The following is a 27446-nucleotide window of genomic DNA, read 5'->3' as shown; positions in this document are numbered from 1 at the left end:
TTGTTACTCTGTATAAAGCATATTTTTATTTTATCTTCTTATTCTAAACATTATCTACATGTAGCATTTTAAATACATATTTATTTGTTTTTCATGCTAGTCCGTGTATAGAGGATCTCCGGTTAGTATAACATTTTTATCAAACATTCAACAATATAACAAATTTCACTAAAATTAAATGAAACATTTAACATATAGCTATATTGTTTCAATACTCTACAGTATAGAGAGAGCAAAAGTACATATACATACATATTGTAGGGAATGTAATGAGCAGAAATATGTTATCTAGAAAGGTAGTTGTAGTTCTTCAGGTACACTGCCAGGAGCCTGGGAGGGCTTCAGCAATTAGGATGCTGGGATGGAGGTTAGCAACCCCGCGTTTGAGATCTGAGAGCTGCCATGGGGCGGTGTTGAGCTCCCATCCCTTGATCCAGCTCATGCTGGGAACATGAAAAGAGCTCCCAACTGGGCAACGGTGATGTCACCGCTAATCCTTTCAACCTGGAAGTGCCTCAGTGCTTCTGACACAAGTGCAACAGCAGATACACTGCCAGCTTATCTTCTCAGATGGACATATTGGGGCAAAGATTACTAGTTCTTGTCAGAAACTCCTTGCTACTTTCCTTATATTAATTCTCTATCCTATTTGATCTTGGGAGTGAAAGCATTCTGCAGGGGATGGCAAGTTCAAATGGTTCTGGCTTCCTATTTTTGGCAAATGGCAAATTTTTATCAGTGAAAGAATGTGTGGGATCTAGTGATTGACAAGTGAAGTAAAGGTTTATATACCTAAAAGTCTGTTTGAAAAGCATCCAATGCAGCATATTATTTTCTTCCTAATCTACAGAGCGGACTGTCCTAGTTTGCAGGATTTGCATGGTCTACTTTCATGTACATTTCATTCCATCTAAGAAATATAAACATAAATTGACATATGTTTGATATACCTATAGCATTTAAAAAAAATTGGAAGAATAACTGTAAGTGTAGTATTGATTTTGAGAATATATGCTATTTACATTAAGGCTCATAAATATGTCCACAAATGTTTCCATATTGTAATAATCTACCCAGTTGTTGTGGCTTTTTCTAATGCTTGATGGTAATGTGTTTGCATCTCCTTATACCAAAATAGATTAAGCTTGTCAACATTAATTCAACTGATATTGCTGATGGAAGACCATCTATTGTGCTTGGTTTGGTGTGGACAGTAATCCTGTATTTCCAGGTATAATATTTCCCCTTTTAAAAAATAATAAAAGACAGATTATTATTGTTGGTTGTACAGGTCAGCCAGATATTTAGACTGGATTTGGCATTTTAACCACTTATCATGTCCTTCCTAATCCATAGGCATAGTTTGCTGTTTGATGGTGTTAAAAGTAAAGCTGCCTTTTGCAATTGACTGGTGATGATTTTGTCAATGCCAATGGTGTTTAAGCCGTGCTCCAAATGTTTTGGAATTGCACTCAAGGCATCTGTTGCTATCTTCATTTTCTTTTGCTACATTTATTCTATTCTTATTTGCAGGTCTTTATATTTTGTAATTTACTAAAATAATAAAAGACAAATTATGGTTGGCCATACAGTCAGTCAGATGTTTAGATAGGGTTTGGCATTTTTAATCCACTTATCAAGCCCTTCCCAAGATTAGGCAGGGGACAGAGCTAATAATATGCTACTATAAGTAACTGATATGAGGATATTTAGGTCAGAAATCATCATAGGCAATACTCAGCATACTACTGTTCCAAATCCTGCTTTTTCATTCCCTGTGATAGGTCTTCAGCTGATTTCCCCCCCCCCCAAAAGCATTTAGGAGTATATGTCTTTGATTAAATGTGTGCATATATGTGGAGGGCTTGTCCTAGAGTCAAGAGATTGTGTACGTTCTGTAGTTGCTATAATTTTCCATGCTTCGTGAAAAAACTTCTAATAGAAATTTTGCAGATCAGGATTTAAAGTCAGTGAGGGAAGCCGCAAGGTGATGGAAAAAAGGTAATTGGAAAAAGTACCCTTAACAGTAAAATAAATAAATTTTATAAATACATATATGTAAAATAAGCATAAATTCTCAACAATAAGTAAGGACAAATGGGAATGAAATAGAACTTGTTTCGATAGAAGAGAATCTTTTTCAGGGGGAAAGATTCAAAAAACTGGAGTACAGTGTTGATTACTATGGTGGCGCAGTGGTTAGAATGCAATATTGCAGGCTACTTCTGCTGACTGTCGACTGCCAACAGTTTGGCAGTTCGATTCTCATTGGCTCAAGGTTGACTCAGCCTTCCATCCTTTCAAGGTTGGTAAAATAAGGACCCAGATTGTTGAGGGTAATATGCTGACTCTGTCAACTACTTAGAGAGGCCTGTAAAGCACTGTGGAGTGGCATATAAGTCTAAGTGCTATTGCTATCGCAACCCAATTTGGAGCTTTCTGCAGATGAATATAAATAAAAATATTAGTGTTTAATGGTTTCAGTGAGAGTTTATATTGCTTACTGTCATGATCTTCAGACTTTGTTCCTAGTGCCTGCACAGTACCAAAAATTATAATAAGCATATAAATTTGGTGTTTTTGAGAAGGTACTAATTCATCTATTAGGCATACAAATGTCATTTGACCAATACAATTCCATGGATGGGGCAGGTAAATTTGAATCTGCCCTACATCTTTTGAGGATGCAGTTTCTTGTCAAAAAATTTTTGATTTGCACTTTTTCATAATAATTCTATTATATCCTGTTAATCGGCTGTTGAACAAAATGCTAACCTCGGCATTTCCACAACCCACAATATACTGATAATTTTTCTACTGCATACAGATAGAGGAACTTACCAGCAACCTGCCACAGTTGCAGTCACTCTGCAGTAGTACGTCATCCGTGGATAGCGTTGTCAGTTGTGAGACTGCCAGCCCACCCTCCAAGCGGAAAGTTTTTACTAAAGTCCAGGGAAATGCAAAGAAGGCTTTGTTAAAATGGGTGCAGTACACAGCAGCAAGGTAAGCAATGATGGTGCAATAGAAATATTTACATCAGCAAGATGAATGAAAACTGGGGGAAAAAATAAATCTCTACGTACTTTATCCTGCTGAAATCCTAAACATAGTTCTTCACTTCAGTAAAAGTTACTTTAAGGCAGAAGTGAGAAAGTTTGAGGAGAGAGAACACTTACTGCAATTCTTATCCTTAAGCCCCTTCAATTGTGCTTTCAATTTTTTTGGCATCAAACTGAGTTAATTTTGTCACTGCTGTTTTTTGCAGCATGAGGAGTTTTGTCAGCTAGCGCTGCTGGCGTTATCTCAAAGTGCTAGGAATTGTATGTGGGTGGGTGGTTTCCACCTCTCCTTTGAGATGCTGCATTCTCTTTACCTTATCAATGTATTCGTAGAATTAGCCAGTAATTGGATATAATGTTCTTTTTGAAAGTTTCACAATATCTTCTTTATAAATATTTATAATTTCATAGTTGTAGATTTCAAACAGATTTTTAAAAATATACACAATAGTGTATTTAAGATTTTTGGAGATAATCATAGGAAACCAATATACAAGAGTTAGAAAATTATAACTAAGGAGGTGAGAGAGGATCCCTTGCAGGGTCGTGCCGAGGAATTTAGTCAACATCTGTCGGATAAAATCGCTCGGATTCGGACCGGTTTGGACTCCAGCTGGGCAGAGTCTGGCGATCAGGACACGGGCGGTCTTGTCAATGTTACCTGGGAAGAGTTTGATTCTGTGACCCCTGATGAAGTGGACAGGATTATGGGGAGGCTGAGCTCCACCACATGTTTGTTGGACCCGTGCCCTTCCTGGCTGGTTTATGCAGCTAGGGAGAGGACACGAGGCTGGCTCCAGGCGGTTATATCTGCTTCTTTGAGTGAGGGTTATTTCCCCACCGTCTTGAAGGAGGCGGTGGTGAGACCTCTCCTCAAGAAGCCTGCCTTGGACCCAGCTGTATTGAACAACTTTCGTCCAGTCTCCAACCTTCGCTTTCTTGCGAAGGTTGTTGAGAGTGTGGTGGTGCATCAGCTCCCTCTGGTCCTGGATGAAGCGGATTATTTGGACCCCTACCAATTGGGTTTCAGGCCCGGGTACAGCACGGAGACGGCATTGGTCGCTCTGGTGAATGATCTCTGGAGGGCTCAGGATAGGGGATATTCCTCTGTCCTAGTCCTATTAGACCTCTCGGCGGCTTTCGATACCATCGACCATGGTATCTTGCTGTGGCGCCTCAGGGGATTGGGAGTGGGAGGCACAGTTCTTCAGTGGTTCTCCTATCTCCTGGGACACTCGCAGTCGGTGTTGGCAGGGGGGCAGAGATCAGCCCCTAGGTCTCTCGTTTGTGGAGTTCCTCAGGGGTCGGTACTCTCACCTCTCCTGTTCAACATCTACATGCAACCGCTGGGTGAGATCATTCGTGGTTTTGGAGTTGGGTATCATCAATATGCCGATGATACCCAACTTTTCTTTTCGACCCCAAACCACCCCAGTGATGCCCTCACCGTGATGTCCCGTTGCCTGGAGGCGGTTCGGGTCTGGATGGGGAGGAACAGACTTCAACTCAACCCTGACAAGACTGAGTGGCTGTACATTCCGGCATCCCGGGACATTCAAAATGTTCCATCTCTTTCTATGGGGGGTGAGCTCTTACCCCCCGTGGATAGGGCTCGCAACTTGGGAGTCCTCCTAGATTCACGGCTTACTCTGGAAGATCATATAGTGGCCGTGACTAGGGGGGCTTTCGCCCAGGTTCGCCTGGTGCGCCAGTTGCGGCCCTATCTGTACCGGGATGCCCTGTGTACGGTCACTCATGCGCTCGTGACCTCTTGCCTTGACTACTGTAATGCTCTCTACATGGGGCTTCCCTTGAAGACCACTCGGAGGCTCCAACTGGTACAGAATGCGGCCGCGAGAGTTGTCTTGGGAGTTTCCCCGTACTCCCATGTTACACCTTTGCTCCGCGAGCTGCATTGGCTACCAGTTGTCTTCCGGGTGAGGTTCAAGGTCTTGGTCATGATCTTTAAGTCCTTACATGGCATGGGTCCGGGTTACCTCAGGGACCACCTGCTGCCGGCGTCAACTTCCCTCCGCTCAGTACATGCCCACAGAGAGGGCCTCCTCAGGGTGCTTCCGGTCAGGGAATGCCGACTGGTGGCCCCCAGGGGGAGGGCCTTCTCTGTGGGCGCTCCGGCATTATGGAACCAACTGCCGGTGGAACTCCGGATGGCGTCAGACCTCCGAACCTTCCGTTGCGGCCTGAAGACCCACTTATTTGAATTAGCTGGTCTGGCCTGATGGGGGACTATGGGTTTTTAAATTGGTGTTTTTAGTAATGTATTATTGTTTTTTAACTGGGCACTGGTTTAATTTCTTTTTAACTTTTGTATCGTTATTTATATATGCCCTGTGAACCGCCCTGAGTCCCTAGGGAGAAGGGCGGTATAGAAATCAAATAAAACTAAAACTAAAACTAAACTAAACTAATTTAAATGAAGAAATCACTGTTGCTGAAATTAATTGTAATCTTACCCTTTTAGGTTCTTGAGTTAAGTAGTGTGTTATTTTTTTTATTCTTAAGGCAAACTGGAATTGACGTCAAGGATTTTGGACAAAGCTGGAGAAGTGGTATTGCCTTTCATTCAGTTATTCATGCTATCCGTCCAGAACTAGTGGATTTGGAAAAGGCGAAAACACAATCTAACAAGAAAAATTTGGAAGAGGCCTTTACAATTGCAGAATCAGAACTGGGAATCCCAAGACTTCTTGATCCTGAAGGTTAGGGTAACATTTAATGTGCAATTTAAAACAATTTTGAAAAATTATAAATGTTTTGATCTCTCTTATTTCACATGTGACAAAGACAGTATTTGTTTTTATGTTTTGTTTTTTTTTACTCTATTTTGTTTTAATTTTTTCCTCATTTTTTTCCAGATGTGGATGTGGATAAACCAGATGAAAAATCAATTATGACCTATGTAGCACAGTTTCTGAAACATTATCCAGATCCTCATAGTGCAGCAAGTGATGCACAGGAGGCAGATGTATGTTTTAATTACAATGTACAATAAAATTGTCAGATGCAATAGTAAAGGTTTAAAGGACATAGTTTGAGTTAATGAACATGGGGGCTATGCATGAAAAAAATGGAATTTAAAAAAAAGGAGGAAAAGAGTTTGAAATGGAAAGAGATGGGACAGTGGGCTTCATTGGGATCACAAGTATGGAAAGATGATAAATAATTTTAAAGAGTTATTTTGAGGGATTTTTTTCTATTTTTAATCAACTTTTTAAAATATAATTTGTATTAAGAATTTTAATTACAGTAATGAAAATTAATAGAAATTAAACTTAGAGAAAGAAAAGAGATGGAAAAACAAAAGTGAAGGAAAAAGGAAGAAAAGAAAAAAGAAAGAATGTAATAAAAAAATATATAAAGAAGTGATTTCCAATCTTCATTACAAGAAGCATTAACAAATTTAATAACTCTTCACTCCCTATAGGATTAAACAATTATCTCTTCATTACATATCCTATGCCTTATTTATAAATAAATCCATAGTACATAAATTTTTCAGTTCTGACAGAACATTGCAAAACAAGTCTTATTTTCACTTTGATTAAATAAACCAACTTCCTTTTATTTGTAACAACCTTACGGTAATCTATAATGCAATCTAATATTGTAATAGTATTTGATTTCTCGTCCATTCTTTTTTGTCCCATCACACAGACCTTTTCAAGGCTTCAACAATTTTTTTTCCTAGATCCAGTAACAAAATATTCAAAAGGTCATTCTCTTGTTTTATCATTCGTATTCCCTTATTACTTTTTAAAGCCTCAGCCATTTTCTTTTGTATATCTAGTAAAATATCCTTTTCCAAATTCTTTTCTTGGGCTGTCATTTGTAGTTTCACTTGCTGTTCTTTTTCTATCTTGCTAGATAAAATTGTTCCACATCTGTCATTCATTCATTAACATCTTTTAGACGTATTCTATCCATAGAAGCAGACATCATTACTGTCAGTGTTGACATTTAGTTACTAACCTCTGGCTACATTCTTCAAAGTTCTATTATTTTGGATGTTTAACATTTTATATCATTTTGTAAGTCCCAGTGTTAACTGACATCAGGCTTGTATTTTTTTCCTGTGCTTAAAATCTATTTCTCATGACTAGTTCATTTTTTATGTTAATTCCAAAATCTTATAGTAAAGGTCAATATTCCAAATTTATCTGGACTCTTAATCCATGTATACATTTTTACATCAGAATATTACTTAGTGTTTTGCTAAGTTTTTGTTTTCAAATTCCTTGATCTTTTTAAAGATGGGGTGTGGTTTTTTTTAAAAAGTCCAAATTTTATAGGTTAAATACATGCAATTTTGTAGTGAGTTGAGTGCTATTTTTATTTGTCATAGAAAGATCAACTGATGCTAAGGGATATGAAAATTTGGATTGAACAATTTGAAAGAGACTTGTCAAGGACACAAATGATGGAAGCAAGCTTACAAGAAAAATACCAGGTATTTCTGATTTTCTAGTTCGACTACAAGAACAGAATGTGATTGAGAAAGGCTATATCAGCCAAAAAAAGTCACAATGACTGTAAAGTGAAGGAGTTTTAGTCCAGAAAAAAAAGGCAATGGACTGAAGAATGCTGAACTTAGATTTTGAACTGATAACCTTGAACAATTTTTTCTTTTCATAAAGATTATTTATGTTTTTGTACTCTTTTTAATACTGCATGCTGCCCATAGTCACATTGAGGACAGGAGCCTTATAAATTTGGTAGATGAATAAATAACACTGTATCCTTGTTCTTACATATTTTTTGCAGTCATTCAAACATTGCAAAGCACAATACGAAGCAAAGAAGAAACAAGTTGAACGTGCAGTCCAGTCTTTAAGAAAGGATGGAAAACTTTCCCTTGATCAAGCTTTGGTGAAGCAAGCCTGGGACAAAGTTACTTCTCAAGTAAGTTTAGAAGACATAACGGCCTTCCTACCAATTTTCACCTGTGTGTAAAGCTAAGCCAGATGTTTGCGGGTGTTCAGATTTCATATTAAAATATGCATTTTTCAAATAAGCAGATTATTCATAAACAACAAAAATTGCTGTACATTTTTCAGCTCGTGCACATTAATATTTATTCCTAAAGAAATGAATAAAGAAAACATCCAAAGATGAATTTACAAAGATGACATTGCACAGAACCTGAGAAAGTTACAGGCCTTTGTAGAAATGTATGACCTGTGCCATTTTCAATTTTGTTATATCAAAATCATGAATCACCTCTTGCTTAAGTTTGAAGAATCTTTTCCCCTCCATTGATAAGATTGTAGTCACAATTGATGGCTGACTTAAGGCAAAATAATTACCCTTATTTTTAGCAAAGATCATTGTTCCATGACTCATGGAACACTAACAGTATAACAGTATTTGGTTTCTTTATTTTTGATTTAAATTGTGTGAATCCAGCTGTTTAGGTTTGTTATTATGTATAGCTGCCCTATTGTTATTATCTTATTTATAAAAAAACACATAAGCAAAAGGAAATACCAAATATTAAGAAGTACATGAGCAAAATGCAAATAATGAAATATAGATGGATAAGCTAATTGTTTAAATATCATAAAGACTGCTATTTTAGAATATTATTGATTATTGTAAAATAAATCATGGCAATTTTTAATACAAAAGTCAAAAGTCCTTCTTAAGATTTAAACTAAAAATACCTGGTTAACACAGTATAAATCACTAACTAAAATTATAAACTATGCAAGATTAAATCAATATTCAAAGTCAACATTTTCATGAGATTAAAAATCTAAATTATATATGTAAAAGACCTCAAATGTGGGGTTGGTGCAAATTCACATATAAAGTTGATGTCAAGTTTCCGACGTATGAAAACTAACATCGAATGTTATTGCTTGACAGTTATATTTCAAAAATAGATTCTGTTTAGAATTGAATCTAATTAGAATTGAATCCTTTGTCAGACTTTTAAATATAAAATTATTTTGAACAATAAGGAATAGTCACATAATTTAGTTAACCATTTTTCCAAAGAAGGAATCAAGCAACGGTAACCTAGAAAAGTGTTGCAGCTGTTACACAAACAGAACTAGTTTGATATATTTCAGAGGAATATCTCAGATTGAATTAAGATATCAATTGTCAATATTTGTTCTGTTCTACTATGAATCATTTTTCAGAATTGTTGGATTTTACAGAAATGCCACCACACATGGAATGATAATCTAATCTTTCATTACCTTTCTAGCATTTGTTAAAAAGTTGTCCATTTTAGGAATCGGAAGTAGGTTATATATAGTAATGATAAAACATTTTATATCATTTTTTTCTAAATATAATCTTCACAATCAGTTAATATTTTTCCATTGAAATTCCAACTTTGCATCTTTAATACTATATCCAATTTTTCATAATATAATATTTAGCATATTTGCCTTCTGAATCATATTTTACCAGCACTTTATAAACTAAACTCAATAGGTGTTTGTTATACGGTTTTCAAATTCACTCAAAATTCCTCAGTATATCCCTTTCTGCAATTCTTTTGATGCTCTACTGCATATTTAGGGAACAAAATAAAACTTGGAAATGGAATTCCAGTTCTCTTAATGTTCTGTTTTCCAGCTTTTTGAATGGCACTTGTATCTTGATAAATCTCTTCCTGCACCTCTGGGTCCTATCGCAGCCTGGCTTTGTAGGGCTGAGACCTCTGTTAGAGAAGAAATCTCCGTTCAACAATCTCATGAGGAAACTGCAGATATGTTACATCGGAAACTTGAACAGCATAAAGTTTGTATATTTTCAGCTAAATGATATTATTTCTAATTTTTATTACATCTATGGGAGCATGAGGGTTTGAAAGTATGAATGACTTCTGATATGATGTAAACAAATAAAGTGGGCCTGCTGGTCTATGACCATAATAAACCACCTTTATTGATGTTAGGAAGGAAGAACAAATCTTATTAAGGAACTCTTAACAGGAAGGGAGTTGAAGACCCCAAAAGGTCTTGTTCTTTCTAACCTGCCTTCCCTTTGAGCCTTTAGTTCTCATTATTTTATTATTATGTATTAAGAAGACCTCCATAGCTCAGGATACTCACCTTAAAATGAGAATCCAGAAAAATTTAGTTAATCCACAATACCACCCTGTAAAGAATGAAGATAATCTTTGGTCCCTGAGATCATGCAAGTGTCCAGTCAGAATATTATTGGCATACCTGTCCACAACTGGAAGTGTATAAGTCCATGTACTTCCCTTTCCTGTCTCACAACTCAGCTGATATATCCTTTAATTTTCAGACACAACTTTTTCTCATAAGCTCCTTAAAAAAACCAACAAGGTATACTATAATTAGGAAAAATAAACTACCACTTCTGAATTCTTTCCCCTAGGAGGAGAGGAAAGTTCACAGCCTGCAGGTTGCTAGAAAAGTCGTCAAAGAACGTAGTTATTGCTGCTAAAGACAAGAACAAATAACTTATCAATTTTGCAGCTCTCTCCTATTACTACATCCTCTTACCTCTAGAATGTGGACTTGGATTGCACAAGATTGAATAGTTTGCAGCTAGGTATTCAGTACAGACCTTGCCAATGTGATTTTAATAGCTGAGTAAGGGATAGACTCCAGCAGTATGTGGATCGAGAACTACCAGAAGTACAGGCAGGATTTCGAAGAGGCAGAGGAACTAGAGATCAAATTGCTAACATACGCTGGATCATGGAGAATGCTAGAGAGTTCCAGAAAAACATCTACTTCTGCTTCATTGACTATGCTAAAGCCTTTGATTGTGTGGATCATAACAAACTGTGGCAAGTCCTTAAAGAGATGGGCGTACCATACCATCTTATTTGTCTCTTTTTGCGGGCCAAGAAGCAACAGTGAGAACTGGACACGGAACCACTGATTGGTTCAAAATTGGGAAAGGAGTCTGGCAAGGCTGTATACTGTCGCCTTGCCTATTTAACTTATATGCAGAGCACATCATGAGAAAGGCAGGGCTAGATGAATCAAAAGTTGGAATTAAGATTGCCGGAAGGAACATCAACAACCTAAGATATGCAGATGATACCACTCTAATGGCAGAAAGTGAAGAAGAACTAAAGAGCCTCTTGTTGCGAGTGAAGAAGGAGAGTGCAAAACTTGGGTTGAAACTAAACATTAAGAAAACCAAGATCATGGCATCTGGCCCTCTCAATTCCTGGCAAATAGATGGGGAAGAAATGGAGGTAGTGACATATTTTATTTTCCTGGGCTCCAAGATCACTGCAGATGGGGACTGTAGTCAAGAAATTAAAAGACGCTTGCTCCTTGGGAGGAAAGCCATGGCAAATCTAGACAGCACACTAAAAAGCAGAGACATCACCCTGTCAACAAAAGTGCATATAGTCAAGGCTATGGTCTTCCCAGTTGCAATGTGTGGCAGTGAAAGTTGGACCATAAGAAAGACTGAGCGCCAAAGAATTGAAGCCTTTGAACTCTGGTGCTGGAGAAGACTCCTGCGAGTCCCTTGGACTGCAAGGCGATCAAACTGGTCAATTCTAGAGGAGATCAACCCTGACTGCTCTTTAGAAGGCCAGATCCTGAAGCTAAAACTCAAATCCTTTGGCCACCTAATGAGAAGGAAGGACTCACTGGAGAAGAGCCTAATGCTGGGAAAGATTGAGGGCAATAGAAGAAGGGGACGACAGAGAATGAGGTGGCTGGATGGAGTCATTGAAGCAGTAGGCGTAAGCTTAAATGGACTCCAGAAGATGGTAGAGGACAGGAAGGCCTGGAGGAACGTTGTCCATAGGGTCGCGATGGGTCGGACATGACTTCGCAACTAACAACAACAACAAGGGATAGAAAGTCTGAGGAAAACTTTGCAATCAATAAACCATGGTGGATTGTGCTTGTTTTGCTCTGTTTTGATTCTTATCTCCAGCAGCAGCACATCAATTTTAGAACTGCTTGGCCACAGAGAAGGAGGCCTTCAGCCTCCCAATCCTTGCTTAGAGAGGGATTTGCATTTTGGCCAGAGTCAGGCCATGCACCCCCAATCAAAGGAGAAACCCAAAGTTAGTGGGCCGCAAAGCAGCCCAGCCACCATGCCTCTTTGATTCCTTCTCAGCCCCAGACACAGTTGCAGCTTCTCACCATAGTTGGGGCGGGACTTGCAAGTACCACCATCCACTTTGTAATATATGTTTGTTAAAAGTCATTTAATGGTTACAATAGAAGATCGCAAGTTTGACAGTTCTTGACAGCTGACAGCTCCTCACGTGGCTACCGCTGACAGCTACCGATAACAGCTGCGAGCTGACAGTTCCACACGCGGTCGCCTGGGGAATGGTCTAGAATGAAAGTGGCAGGAGAATCCACGAACAGGGATTGGCCAGGAGCTTGCCAGTGGGACTATATAAGGGTTTTTTAAAACGCGGTAAAGCGTTCCTGTGGAGAAGAAATAAACAGCTGATCGCACCCCAAGCCTGCTGTCCCTTTTTGACCGGGAACCCGCCATAAAACAATACATCTGGCGACGAAGGTGGTACTGCTTCACGGAGCTAAGATACGGAGCGAAGTCACGAGCTGACCGTCACTGAGCTGAAGTCACTGGGGAAAATAGCCCCACAAAATCCATGAAGCAGTAGTCACCGGGACAGCATGACATCGTTGGGACAGATCAGAGAATTCGACATCAAATACCCCGAGCAATGGGAATCGCACTTGGGGCAGGTAGAAGGGTACCTTCTATTCAATAAAATAACTGAAGACCGCCTGAAGGCTGCAGCTTTACTATGCCTCAGCCGACCTGCCGTCTACGACGTCACTACCGGCCTCTGTAATGCGGACCCAGTCAACACCATCCCTTATGCAGACCTGACTGACATGCTGAATAAGCACTTCATACCAGCTCGCTCGGAGCTATACTGGCGACTTCGGTTCGCCCAGTGGACCCAACATCCAGGGGAAGCCGCAACAGACTTCATTGCAGCTGTATGACACGCCACTCGATGGTGCCACTTCCCGGACCTGGAAGACAGGATCCAGGACCAGTCGTCAGTGAGATCCGAGTGTACGAAACTACTCATGAGAAAACACAAGACCAGCCCACCAACGGGCCCAACGGGTCAATCCACCATAGTAATTCAGCTGACAATGAAGAAGAAATCACAGATCCCGACAACAGAATCGATGCCATCCAGCAGAACTACAGAAAACCTCTGGCACAGCACGGTGCCGGGAAGGGGCCATGCAACCCGCAGACATCTACCTATCAAAACCCCCGCATGTTGAACACCAGTCTGAGATGCACCAGCTGCGGAGCAGCCCACCCATGGGCATCCTGCAAGTTCAGGAATGCCAAATGCCATGAGTGCGGCAAGACCGGGCACATCTGCACCGTCTGTCACAGCCGGAACCGAGGGAACATCAATGACCTGGATTCAGCCCTACCAGGTATGACGAACCCCTACACCCCATGCACAGAGCCCCCCTGGCCCTTAGTACAGACCACTAACTGGCTGGGAAAACCAAATAGCTGTTTAAATGTTCACCAGTTGCTGAGGCCCAAGATAAGAATCAAAGTGCATTTGCAGGAAATCCCCTGCGAAATGGAGGTGGACTCAGGCTCCTCGGTCTCCATAATTTCCATGGAGACCTACAATTCAATTTGTGGCCTCAGCAAACAGAGAATTCCCCTAAAACCAACCCTAATGAGATTGGCTGACTTCCAACAGGCCCCAATTAAGCTTAAAGGGATAGCTACACTAAATGTTAGTTTCAGGGAATTCCAGGGCCCACTTGAAGTTTTAGTCACCCAGGGAAAGGGGTCCAGCTTAGTGGGACTTAACTGGTTCGAGGCCTTGGGTATCTGGTTAGGGGGAGTCCATCTTACCCAGGCCAAAAGCCTCGAATCTGTCTGCAAACAATTTGCAGATGTATTCGATGGCTCCCTGGGAAGGTACACAGGCCCCCAATTTCCCTAAAATTAAAACCTGACGTCCTCCCTGTAAGAATTAAGGCCAGAAGAGTTCCGTTCGCCCTCAAACAAAAAATTGAGGATGAACTGGAACACTTAGTAAAACTAGGGGTGCTAGAACCTGTGGAAGGGGGAACCTGGGAGACCCCTATTGTCACCCCCGTGAAACCAAACGGTGAGGTGCGCATTTGTGCAGACTACAAGGCCACCCTCAACTGCGCCCTGAACCCACATGCTTACCCTGTTCCTTCAGTGAAGCATGTCCTCTCTGCCATTCAGTCCGGCACCATCTTCTCCAAGCTCGATCTTGCGCATGCTTACTTGCAGCTCCCGGTTACCAGGGAGATGGCAGATGCGCAAACGATAGTTACACACCGCGGGGCTTTCAAAGTTCACAGACTGCAGTTTGGCATTTCTTCCGCACCTGGGATCTTCCAGGAAGTCATGGAACGAACTTTGAAAGGCATCCCGGGGGTGTGTCCTTATTTTGATGACATCCTTATAGCTGGGGAAAATGAAGAGGCACTGGCAGAAAGACTGCGAACGGTACTTAGCAGATTTCGCGCCACAGGATTAAAGCTAAAAAAAGAAAAATGTTCAATTGGGGTAACATCCACAGAATTATTGGGCTACAGGATAGATGCACAAGGGATCCATCCAACGGAATCCAAGGTACGAGCTATTAAAAGGGCTCCTTCTCCAAAAAATAAAGCAGAGTTGCAAGCTTTCTTGGGGTCTTAAATTTTTACCACACCTTCCTTCCCCAGAAAGCAGCTAAAGCAGAGCCTTTACATAGACTACTGGATAAGAATGCCCCTTGGGAGTGGACAACACTCCATGAAAGCTGTTTCAGGAACCTAAAAGAGCTACTATCCAACAATTCAACTATCACCCATTATAATGAGCACAAACCAATTTGTATTGCATGTAACGCTTCCCCTTATGGGGTTGGCGCCGTGCTTAGCCACTTAGAGGAAGGAGGGGTCCAGAAACCAATAGCATATTACTCAAGGACATTATCAAGGGCAGAGAGAAATTATGCCCAAATCGATGAGGCAGTAGCCATTGTTGCAGGGGTTAAAAAATTCCATGATTACTTATATGGTAGGGAATTCACCATCTTTACAGATCACAAACCCTTGCTGGGACTCTTTTCCATGGGCAAACAAACCCCTCAAATCCTGTCCCCAAGGGTTCTGCGCCGGTCAACATTTTTATCAGCATATTCATTCAAATTACTTCACAAGCCTGGTAAGGATATGTGTCATGCTGATGGACTGAGCTGACTGCCTTTAGCTGATATTGACCCTGACCCTGCACCTGGGGGACAGATCTTGGCCATCAAAGAACTGCCGGATTGCCCCCTGCAGATAAAGGACATAGCTTCAGCAACAACTACAGACAGATTCCTCAGTAGAGTACTGGTTTGGGTAACCTCTGGCTGGCAGAGCCATAGCCCAGGGCCTGAATTCCAGGCCTATTACAATAGGAGAAATGAATTATCCACTCACCAAGGGTGTGTCTTATGGGGAAGCAGAATAGTCATCCCCGAAAAACACAAGCCCGGAGCCCTCCTAGCCCTGCATGAGGGGCATCCGGGCATGGTAAAGATGAAGGCCTTAGCACGCAGCTACCTTTGGTGGTCGGGGTTAGATAAACACATAGAGGAGCATGTTGCCGGATGTCAACCGTGTCAACAGTCCAGACCAGGGCCACCTCACGCGACCCTACATAAGTGGGAATCAGCTCACAAACCCTGGTCAAGGATCCACATTGATTTTGCTGGACCCTTCCAGGGACAACTGTTCCTCATCATAGTCGACAGCTATTCCAGGTGGCTAGAGATCATTCCGGTTAGAAGCCTAACCACAGCCAGCATGGTACAAGTGCTAAGGGGGCTCTTCGCTACACATGGTCTCCCTGATATAACAGTTTCAGACAATGGACCACAATTCACTTCTGATGATTTCCAGATTTTCATCAGGGCCAACTTAATTAAACACATTACCTCGGCTCCCTTCCAGCCATCCACTAACAGCCTGGCTGAAGTCATGGTCCGGACAACCAAAGCCGCCTTATGACGCATCATCTCTGGCGACTGGCACCAACAATTGGCTCAGTTCCTTTTGGCCCAGCACTCTACCCCTTGCACAGCCACTGGCAAAAGCCCTGTGGAGTTACGTTGGGGCCTCCACCTGGTCACCAGACTGGACAGGCTGCACCCAAACAGGGTGGCAGCAGAAACAGAATTACCAGCCCCTACCAGACAATTCAACGTAGGGGACCATGTGTGGGCCAGGAATTTTGGACTAGGGAGCAAATGGCTGCCCGAGGTGGTCATTCTTCGCACAGGGCCAAACTTGTATCTTATTGAAGACGTCATATAGACCAGCTTAGGAAAAGGGGACCAAGTAACCAGCCCCCAGCACCTGAGGAACAACCAACGTCAAGGGAATCAGTCAGCCTTACCCCCAACATTCAGGAGGAACCTGGAAACTTCGCAGACCTGGGGGAACCTTCTCTCTTAGGGGGAAAACCCAGTGCTGCTCAAAATCTTCAGAGCAACAAGGACTCCACGGCCATGAATCCCCTACCGCCTACATCATCATCTATTCGGGGAAGCCCACTCGACAATCTCCCCCAGATGCTCCGTCAGAGCTAGAAGACCACCTACATATTTAAAAGACTATGTGTGGCCCGGAGGCCAATGAGTTGGGTTAAGAAGACCACTGAGCAACAAGACGTTGAAAAATGTTAACTCTTTAATTGTTGGGGGGGAAGGGGTGTAATATATGTTTGTTAAAAGTCATTTAATGGTTACAATAGAAGATCACAAGTTTTTCCAGAGTTAGAATGCAGCAGTGCAGACTAAAACTCTGCCCATAGCCAGGAGTTCGATTCTGATTGGCTCGAGGTTGACTTAGCCTTCTATCCTTCTGAGATCGGTAAAATGAGGATCCAAATTGTTGGGGGCAATATGCTGACTCTGCAAACTGCTTATAGAGGGCTGTAAAGGACTATGAAGCTCTATTGCTATTGCTATCTATACACCTTTCTGTATTCTTTATTGTATTTTTAAGCCACCTAGAGAAGGTCGGCAGTTTGGCGGGTCGAATCCCGAGTGCCGCATAACAGAGTGAGCGCCTGTTACTCGTCCCAGCTTCTGCCAACCTAGCAGTTCGAAAGCACGTAAAAATGCAAGTAGAAAAATAAGAACCACTACGGTGGGAAGGTAACAGCGTTCCGTGCGCCTTTGGTGTCTAGTCATGCCAGCCACATGACCACGGACACGTCCTCGGACAAGCGCTGGCTCTTCGGCTTTGAAACGGAGATGAGCACCGGCCCCTAGAGTCGGAAACGACTAGCACGCATGTGCGGGGGAACCTTTAACTTTACTTTACCTTATAAATTTAATAAATAAATTTAAACAGTTTTATTGTCTTCTAATTAGTTAAATTGTACCATTAGTCAATTTGTTTCATAATTACTTTTACTACTGAGATAATTTTCTTTAAATTGTGTACGTCTCAATCCCCATGCAAAATACTTTCAGTAGCTTATAAGCATTTGTTTTATAATAATAAACAATCAAATGAGATAATTAAAATATAAGTAAGAGGTCACTTTAATGCTGCTGTTGTCACTTTGTTAAAATATATGAAATGTGTCATGGTGGCTATTTAGAAGCATCACACCTATGTAATTCTGTGCTATAATTTTTAACAGAGATCTTGAGAAAGAAATATATACTGGCTATATACATACGACATATTTTATAGACAGAAAAAGCTCTGCTTTGCTTTGAAAATGCTTCAGATAAATCTATATATTACTAACTCTCATCATGTTTGTTAACTTGGCAAAGCCGTGCATCATAGGGCTACAATTTTTGAACCAAGGTTTCTCAAACAGGCTAATATACAGAATGTGTCCAAAATCCAGGACTAGTGACATTTCATAACTCATGAGGTAATGAAATTTGTGGAAATTGTGGCTCCTTCATTGCCACTGGCTGTTGATTGGCTGCTCCTTCAGTCATGTGATCACATGATCTTAATTTTCAATGCTCTGTGACAGTGTCCCAACCAATTTTATAATCCCTTCCTCCCTTCTTTACCCAGTAGCAATCAGTTACCTGCCTGCTGGAAAGGGAAACGAAAGGGAAAAGGTGGGAGGGAGGGAGGGAGGGAGGGAGGGAGGAAGGAAGGAAGGAAGGAAGGGAGGAAGGAAGGAAGGAAGCTCAATGGGAAGTAGCTGGAAAGCAACTTTCTCCTTCTACCAATGACTTTTTACCTGCCCTTGGCCATTTTGTTTCTCTGTTTAAGTAAGGTAATAACTCTGAAACAATGACCCAGAGAGGCACAGGTTGTCTATTGCTCAGTAAAAATCACGTATTAAAATAACAATACATAAAAAACTGCTTTCCCAAAAAAGGTATTCCTCTGCTTCTAGAGAGCTTTATTTTATATCTTTGATTGCCTCCTCTGAAGAAAGAAGGATGAGCAGATGAAGTGTTATGTAGTACCCATTTGCAGAAATGAATAATGTCACCTCTGTTTCTCAGTGGAGCAAAAACACTGTCTCCACAAGAAAAGCCCCCCCCCCAAATAGAAACTTCTGTTATGACAATACAGGAGCAGGAAAGTTGACTTTTTAAAATGCTTTCTCTCTTTTAATCAACTTTCCTGTGCCACTCCAGCCTTCCAGATGTATTAATTGTTGATATGGCTGAATACATTTTTGGAAAGACATAGAATATTGTTCCTTGTTTTCCGGCTCCTTATGCAAGAGGTTTAAAAATGAAACTGATGGAAGGTTGCATAAATAATGCATTGTATACTATCTCAAAATGTGTACTTGACTAATGATCCATTTGCTCCAAAGTTTAGACATGTTGACCTAGACCTCATGGTTTTATAGATTTTATTAGTCTTAGACAAGAGATAGTGTTTTTAATTGTGTGGATAGGATAGTTCTTTTACAATAACATTAACCTGTCTTAAGGCTGATTTAGAGTTGCCTGCAACTGTCCATAGCAATTGTTGCATATTTATGCTATGAAGGCGTTGTTCGGGAAGCATATATTGAAGTTAGCTGCAGAGGGGCCAACGCAAATACCTGCTAAATCCCAATTGCACGTTGTGGGGAGGTGCACATCCTGTGTGCTGATTGGTGGATTTGACTTCCTGTTCTGTACTTTGCTGTTTGAATGCCCCCTAGCCAGAAACTTAAAATTCACAGACGTATGAATGCAACAGTTTTTTAAATTTTTAACTGCATTCAGTTGGAACTGGAATAATAGTAGATAGAAGAACAGTGACTTTTTTAAAAACCTCCACAGTTCATGGTATGGATGTATAATGTCAATTTAAATACAATCATAGCAGGTGCAAAACAGAAATTTACCTATTCGTATCACCTTGCTAGTCTAATTAAATTGTGACTGGTAGAAAAACATGCCCTGGCATATTCTTTTAAGAACATTTCTTCTGATGATTACTAGTAATATTTTAATAAATAACTTTCACTAAGTACTGTTGCTTAGATACTACAGGGAAAAAAAAACACCCAGATATTAGACTCTTTCTGGTTTATATTTTTTACCAGATGATTTAGAAGCTACAGTGACTTCGGAATGGATTACCGAATTCAGCCAGTCCATATTCCTGAGTTCACTATGCATGAAAGATGCAGTGACTCTAAAAGATCTGACTCTATGGATTTTTAAGAAGGAAATATTACTGTGTGTGCATATTCTATTTGCCTTATGCAATAAGTGGAATAGGATTCATAAACCGATAGGTAAATGGATTGACTGGGGGTAGTAAGCAACATGTTTTCCAAATGCTTTCGGCAAATAACCAGATTGTTTGATTTATAATAAGCCAGAATTACCAGGGCACAGCACAATATCTCAAAAAGCACTTTTGTTCTGAAGAAGATCAAGCTGCTATAAATGCTTTCCCTCACCTATAACTGTGACAGCCTGAACAAACGTTTTTATATATTGAGTCATCAGTGCAGCTTTAAAAATTATACTCCTTAAAATTGCCAGCTGTGAACCTTTTATTTTTTTTCTCTTTGCTCTCTCTTAAAAAAAAACAACCCTCCAAATTAGGATATGCTTAAAAATGTAGATGGGTACAAAAGGACATTCCAGGAAATCCACCGAGCTCAGTCTGTCAATGGAGTCCCTATTCCGTTAGAGCAGCTTGATGATATGGCTGAGAGGTAAGTCCGGATTCATTCTTACATGTTGCAGTGATAAAATGTTGCTTGTTTCTGTTAAAATCAGTCTCTGGTTTTCTAAAGGGTTTTTTTTTTAAATAGCAGAGGAAACAAGTGTTCCACACTGTAATTATCTTTTCTGGTCATTGACACTGGTTTGAGAAAAATACTTGAAAGTAAATAAGCTATAAATTTTGAAAATGGAATAAAGCTGTTTGTTGTTGTTTGCCACCTAGCAGTAGGCAAAACATTATGTAACAACATCATTTGGAAATGTTTATGGGGGCTGAGAGAAAGAAATCACTGTTTAATAAAAATATTTTGGTTTACAATTCTTATCAGTGTCTTTACTGGAAAACAAGCTCTATATAATGTTTTTCATTCGTGTTTAGAATTGAATTCATACCTTTCTTCACTTTATAAACCTACTCAACTAGTTTACGTTGGTTATTAAAATTCAACATTCAATATCTTTATGCTTTACAGCTTTGCAGCATGAATTGTAATTTTATGCTCATTGTATGTTTCTGTATTTAACGATGGGGTAATTCATGTCTAGGTTTAATTTTGTTGCCTCTTCATCTGATCTCCATCTGCTGAAAATGGAGTTCTTGGAACTGAAGTACCGCTTGCTGTCACTCTTGGTCCTGGCTGAATCAAAATTAAAATCATGGATTATCAAATATGGAAGAAGAGATTCTGTTGAGCTGCTTCTTCAGAATTATATGGCAAGTTTACCCTGATTTATGAACGTGCAATTTTAAGAAAGAAAATATATGAACCAAAAACACAAACAGCTAATGTGATATTATAGTGTTGTTTTTCCCAATTATATTGCTGGATTGATTTTAAACAGAACAGGCCTGCAAGGAAAGAGGTGGGCGTGAAGCTTCCCACATCATGATGAGTCAAGGCACACTGTCATATTTTTATCATGCAGGCAAGGCATGTTACATGAAGCACGTTGCAGATGGATCACATTCCCTAGAACTGAGCTGATCACTGAGCAACAATATTTAAAAAAGAATGTGTGTGTGTGTGTGTGTGTATGTGTTTTCTGTTCTTATTGCCTCTGAAGAGGGTTCAGTTTAGAGTAACTTGAACCCTTTAGGGAAGGATTGGTAGGACAAGTAACTTCAGAATTTATCAGGATTTTGCTTAACACACTCTTAATTCTTTTGGAGATTGGGACTCAAAGTTGATAGTAAATACACGGAATCCTCATCTTACAGCAGTCATTTAGTGACCATTCAAAGTTACAACAGCACTGAAAAAGTGACTTATGACCATGTTTCACAGTTACGACCATTGCAGCATCCCCGTGGTCACGTGATCAGAGTTCAGCACTGGTTCATATCGTATTTATGACGGTTGCAGGGTCCCAAAATCATGTGATCATCTTTTGCAACCTTCTGACAAGCAAAGTCAATAGGGAATCCAAATTCATTCAGCAACTGTGTTACTAACTTAATAACTGCAGTGATTCACTTAACAACTACAGCAAGAAAAGTTGTACAATGGGGCAAAAATCACTTAAAAATGTTTCATTTATCAACATAAATTTTGGGCTCGGTTGTGATCGTTAACTCGAGGATTACCTATACTTCCTTTACATACAGAAGGTCCTTCTTCATTCCGCAACATCGTCTAATGGAACTGGAAAATACAACTAGTCCCTGACTTATAACTATTCATTTAGCAACTGCTTGGTGTCACAACAGTTAATGAAAAAAGTGACTTTCAATCGATTCTCACATTTACGATGGTTGCAGCATCTCTATGACCATGTAGTCAGAATTTGGATGCTTGGCAACTGGCATCTATTTATGTCTGCAGTGTTCCAGGATCATGTGATTGCCATTTGCATCCTTCCCAGTCAGCTTTTGGACATGCAGAAGTCAATGGGGGAAGCTGGATTTGTTTAGGATTCATTTATTGACTGCAATGATTTGGTTAATAACCATGGCAAAGAGGACTACAAAACTCACTTAACAATCATCTTACTTAGCAATGGGAATTCTGGTCCCAACTGTTGTCATAAGTCGAGGTCCACCTGTACTCCTTTATTAAAATTTAATTAGCTGCTGTCAGCCCATGCAGAAAGTATTTAACTAGCTGAACAAATTGTCTTTGACTTTGAAAAAGGCAATGTTACATATCTGATATGCCTAGTCTTCCAATATGGTAACTGTTCTTTATGTTGAATGCCATTCATCATAAATTAGGGAAAGTAGTGGGATATTAAACAATTCAATTTCCATTGATTTTGATGACAGCTTTCTTGAAATAACATGAACTGAAAACTTACCTAGGAGTAAATTTATTTATGCTTACTTGGTCCATTCAATTGTCCTTCTAAATGGACTGAAACCATTTAAATCTTCAATTAGTTTTAGCTCTTTTGTATGACAGTGGAACAACTTGCTTCCAGAAGTTGTGAATGCCCCAACACTGGAAGTTTTTAAGAAGAGATAATTTGTCTGAAGTGGTAGTCACAATTAATGGCTGACTTAAGGCAAGATAATTATCCTTATTTTTGGCAAAAATGATTGTTCCATGGAACACTAACAATATAACAGTAAACGGTAACATATAAGGAACGGTTACTGGAATTGGGTATGTCTAGTTTAATGAAGAGAAGGACGACATGATAGCAGTGTTCCAATATCTAAGAGGCTGCCACAAAGAAGAGGGGGGTCAACCTATTCTCCAAAGCACCTGAAGGCAGGATAAGAAGCAACGGATGGAAACTAACCAAAGAGAGAAGCAACCTAAAACTAAGGAGAAATTTCCTGACAGTTAAAACAATCAGTGGAACAGCCTGCCTCCAGAAGATGTGAATGCTCCAACACTGGAAGTTTTTAAGAAGAGATTAAGCAACCATTTCTCTGAAATGGTATAGGGTTTCCTGCCTAAGCACGAGGTTGGACTAGAAGACCTCCAAGGTCCCTTCCAACTCTGTTATTTTTCTTCTGTAAATATAAAGGAGCATGTTATATAATTCCAAAAGACACGGTTGGGTTGTGTCTTAACCAAGGCAATATAAAAGAGTGTGCAACCTTTCAAATTCTCTAGAACGTTTTACGGTATCTAATAAAATGTAATTATAAGAATGGAAAGAAGGAAGATAATCCAGAAATCTATTTGGCTCCAGTCTGTATCCTGCCATGGGCTAAATTCATGGGCTCCTGGTCTTTCAGGGTACAAAATTAAATGTTTAATAGAATATAAAGCAAAGAAATGTTCTTCTCACACATATATACTATATGGAGAAATTAGAAAGATTGCTTTTCAGAATTGTATGATTAATATTTCAGAGATCTCACACATTTGCAACTTGGCCTTTTTAAATCAGTTTGAAAACAATAGCTTGTTGGAACTTTAAAAGTCATATATTATTGTGTCATTCTCCTGTTAATCATATAGTAGTAATTAAGTTTTCCATTATTGCTTCCTCATTGCTAATAGATATTTTCACTAATATTTTGGCTTTTTAATTTTGGGGTATTTTAATGCAAAATTGTACCCGTTGTATATTTTTCAAGAACTGTCTGACATAATGGAACAGATTGCCTTCAAAAGTTGTGGGAGATTCATCACTGGAAGCTTTCAAGAAGAGACTGGACTGCCATCTGTCAGAAATGGTGTAGGGTCTCCTGCTTGGGCAGGGGGTGCTGGTGGGTTAAACTTGATGACCAACAAGGTCCCTCCAGTTCTGTTATTCTATCGTGTGGTGGCGAACCTATGGCATGCGTGCCACAGGTGGCACACAGAGCCCTCTCTGTGGGCACGCACGCCGTTGCCCCAGTCCTAGGCCTTCAGCTGGGTTTTATAAAACTTTTTCACTTTAGGCCTCCACCGTCATGTGGGGAAAAAAAGGTTCAATCAATCAATTAATTTCAACTTCTTGCGGGAAAAAAAAATCTCACAAATTTGGAATTGATTGTTTGAACTTTTTACTCCCACCCAGTCTGCCGTAACCACCGCACCCATACCCACCCAATTGGCCACACCCACCCAATGGGCCACGCCCCTGACATCCGATGATACATAAGTGGGTTTGGGGCTGCAGTTTGGACACTCGGTCTGTAAAAGGTTCACCATCTATTCTATAAGTAGGTGACTTACAAGGAGCTATAAGGAGCTGCACTACCATGGTGAATAATAACAAATTGTTTATTGATCTATGATTACTAAAGTTTCCAAATCAGATAAGGTTAATTTGTTGCCAAGCAGGACCATGTTTATTCAAAGAAAGGAATGCTGAAGTACTTCATAAATCTTATTCTAGCCACAAAATATGCATTGTTGTATCAGGCCTTCAACTTGCTTTAAGATTTTGCCAAGTATATTCAAAGAAAAGATTAATTTTATTTTCTTATTGTTGCAACTGATTTAGATCTTAAAAATAAATACTACAGGTTTATTTAAAATATTTATTTTAATGTTGATCTGTGTCAGTATGATTTAATAGTGCACAAAACAGGTATGAAACCTGTTTTTTCGGTTAAGCTCTTGCCCTCCTGTGGTCTTAGGGACAAACCACATATTACATATATTAGACTGCATGCTACGAACAATCTTCTTTCTCTACTAAATGAGTTATTGGGAAGGGAAAAAGCTCTACTCTATGTATACTTTGGGAAAGAGAAGAACCCAAGATGCATGCTCATATGCTTTGATTAGCTTTTGCATGAGGGTTTAAGAAAAAGAGAAAGAATTACCTAGTGGTATTATGTGAGAGGCGTAAAAAGTATGAAGGTTCAGTTTAACTAATTTATTGCTAAAAATCCATGCACAAGAATCTTCTCAACTAATAGTCAGCAGTTGGTTAGAGTTGCATAAGGGTCAATGGCAATTAGGGTGATTAGATTTAGTTCATTTGTGGCTACAAAGTGATTCTAGGCTGATCCCTCTTTCCTCTGGTTCTCCCAGTTCTTCTCCTATAGACGTCAGTGTCATTGTCCATTCTTCAATACAGTGTATTTGCTAGCATATACAACCACTTCTCATTTAGCAGCTACTTTCCTTAGCAACCATTCATAGATACCAGGCTAAAAAAAACCCCACCATTTTCCAAACAATGCTGCATTTATGACCAAATTTTGCCTGCTTGACAACAAAAGCCTTTCATTGAAACTTGATTAATATCTGGTCAGGTTCAGGCTGCAATGAGAACTGGCAGGAGGGTTTTAATCAACTAATTAAAGTCAAAGAGCTGAGTTTATGAACTTTTGGTTAGGTATTTTTAAGGAAGTGCTGTAATGAAAAAAAAAACTCAAGGAAAGATAGCTTGTTTAAGCAATCTCCCCACCCTGTGAAGGGCAAAAAAGGGTCAGGCACAGGGCACTGTATGAGAGAGCCAAGTTTCATTTATCTGAATAAGATTGCAGCAACCAATGATCTACATAATGTCTGTTTTCTCTATCTCTTTCTATCAGTCACATGTTCACTTAGCAACCATTTGGCTTAATAACCAACTTGTTGGAATGGAATGCAGCTGCTAAATGAAGGAAGGATGTACTAATTGCATAGTTCAATAGAATAAGTGACTGATCTTTTTGTAGGTTTGTAGATTTGTTACCACCATCCCCAGTTATTATTTCCTTTTTTATTTTTCTGGCTTCATGACAGCTTTTTTTATTTTGTATATGTATCTGGCTAATTTCCCTTCTGTGAGCATTTGTATCCTGAGTCAATCAATAATGTTAAGGCAGGGGTCTTCAAACTTGGCCCTTTTATGACTTGTGGACTTCAACTCCCAGAATTCCTCAGCCTGGCTGAGGAATTCTGGGAGTTGAAGTCCACAAATCATAAAAGGGCCAAGTTTGAAGACCTCTGTGTTAAGGCCATCCTATAAGTTCATGCCATTGATAATAAGGCCAAATGACTGCTGCATTAGCTACTGTATCTTTTACTAAAAATATTTACATTTTAAAAACACAAACAATCAGAAAATAATGTCACACTATTTGTGTCTTGATTGTAAGGCCTATGGACTCACCAGGATAAGGAAATATACACTGATCTCTGTTTAAAAGAGCAGTCTGAGAAAAACTCTGGATGACCAGTAAGGTTAACAAAGAGATACAGGAAACTGCTACTGTTTACTCCCATCTAATTTTGCAGTCCAGACTTGGGAGCCTAGCAATCAGGCGTACATTTTGATGAATTATCATTAGATTGTGTATGAGAAACGTGTTTAGTAATAGAAGGATAATTTGCATGTAGAAAATCTAAAGTTCATTCTTTAGGTTTCTCTGCCTGGCATCCTGCGTGGCTGTTGTCATTTTCATTGGCCTTCATGAGCAAAATTGATCATGGGTCTGCTTCTCTTTAAGGTGCCCTATGATGATGATGATTTTGACCTTGAGTCAGTCTTTATTTTTGGTGACTATATCAACAAGTTCCTCAGTTTTGTAGGCAGCTTCTTCCTAGGGTTGAAACAAAACAACTTGTATCCAGTACACTTTTCTATCCAAAGCAAGTCTCCATGCCGCCAATTCAACGCCTTGATTACTGACCCAAACTGGATTTCATAAATTAATTTGCTTTACTATAGTTCCACATCATCCTCAGTTATTTTTTAATAATTAATATGGATGTGCTGACAATGAGGTTAATATCAGGGGCATTTTTGCATATATTTTTCCCAAAGCGAAAGATAAAATTTTAAAAAGTTTAATATATATTGTAAAGTTTAAAAAAAGATCTGGAGGATTGAATCTTTCAGGAAAGCTTAATAGGTATACTTATATTTTTAAAGTCTATTTTTTATCTTATTGTAGATTTCATTTTTCTTCTCCTTTTTCAGACTATTATAGAAAACAACAAATTTTTTGAGCAGTATGAAATTACGTACCAGATCTTGAAAAAAACAGCTGAGATGTACGCCAATGCTAATGGCTCATGTAAGTAGAAGTGTATTTGTTCAGCATTATTCTTATTGTTAGATCAAGTTCAGCTGTTGCTAAGCAATTTGGAAAATGACAAAATTGGAATCCATGTGTATGAGAGCAGAGTATGAATAACCACATGAAGACATTTCAGAGCAATGATCCTTTTCTAACATGGTAAACTTTTTCTAATGTTCTTTTTTATGGATGTGGGATTTTTAACCATGCTGGGGTACACATTTGGATGTCACACTAATGCCCCAATTACGTAAAAATATTTAGATCTCATGTAGCTTTTTATGATGTGTAA

The 27446-nt window shown here is 39.5% G+C and overlaps 1 protein-coding gene across 1 annotated transcript in view; it reads left to right on the top strand.

Moving 5' to 3' along the window:
- SYNE1 (spectrin repeat containing nuclear envelope protein 1) overlaps positions 1 to 27446 on the top strand; it is a gene marked incomplete at its 5' end in the record, with an annotated part of 320362 nt that overhangs the window by 42758 nt on the left and 250158 nt on the right. The window contains 11 exons of the mRNA XM_083348719.1: positions 101 to 121; positions 1139 to 1231; positions 2828 to 3006; positions 5586 to 5782; positions 5939 to 6048; positions 7426 to 7530; positions 7845 to 7982; positions 9672 to 9836; positions 20131 to 20243; positions 20800 to 20968; positions 27055 to 27151. Coding sequence (XP_083204845.1) covers positions 101 to 121; positions 1139 to 1231; positions 2828 to 3006; positions 5586 to 5782; positions 5939 to 6048; positions 7426 to 7530; positions 7845 to 7982; positions 9672 to 9836; positions 20131 to 20243; positions 20800 to 20968; positions 27055 to 27151 — 1387 coding nt within the window. The remainder of the gene's footprint in view (positions 1 to 100; positions 122 to 1138; positions 1232 to 2827; positions 3007 to 5585; positions 5783 to 5938; positions 6049 to 7425; positions 7531 to 7844; positions 7983 to 9671; positions 9837 to 20130; positions 20244 to 20799; positions 20969 to 27054; positions 27152 to 27446) is intronic.

The sequence above is a fragment of the Vipera ursinii genome (assembly GCF_947247035.1).
Source record: "Vipera ursinii genome assembly, chromosome: 1".
Lineage (NCBI taxonomy): Eukaryota > Metazoa > Chordata > Lepidosauria > Squamata > Viperidae > Vipera > Vipera ursinii.
Note: the sequence above shows the minus strand (reverse complement) of the source record. Positions and strands in the feature narration are given on the sequence as shown.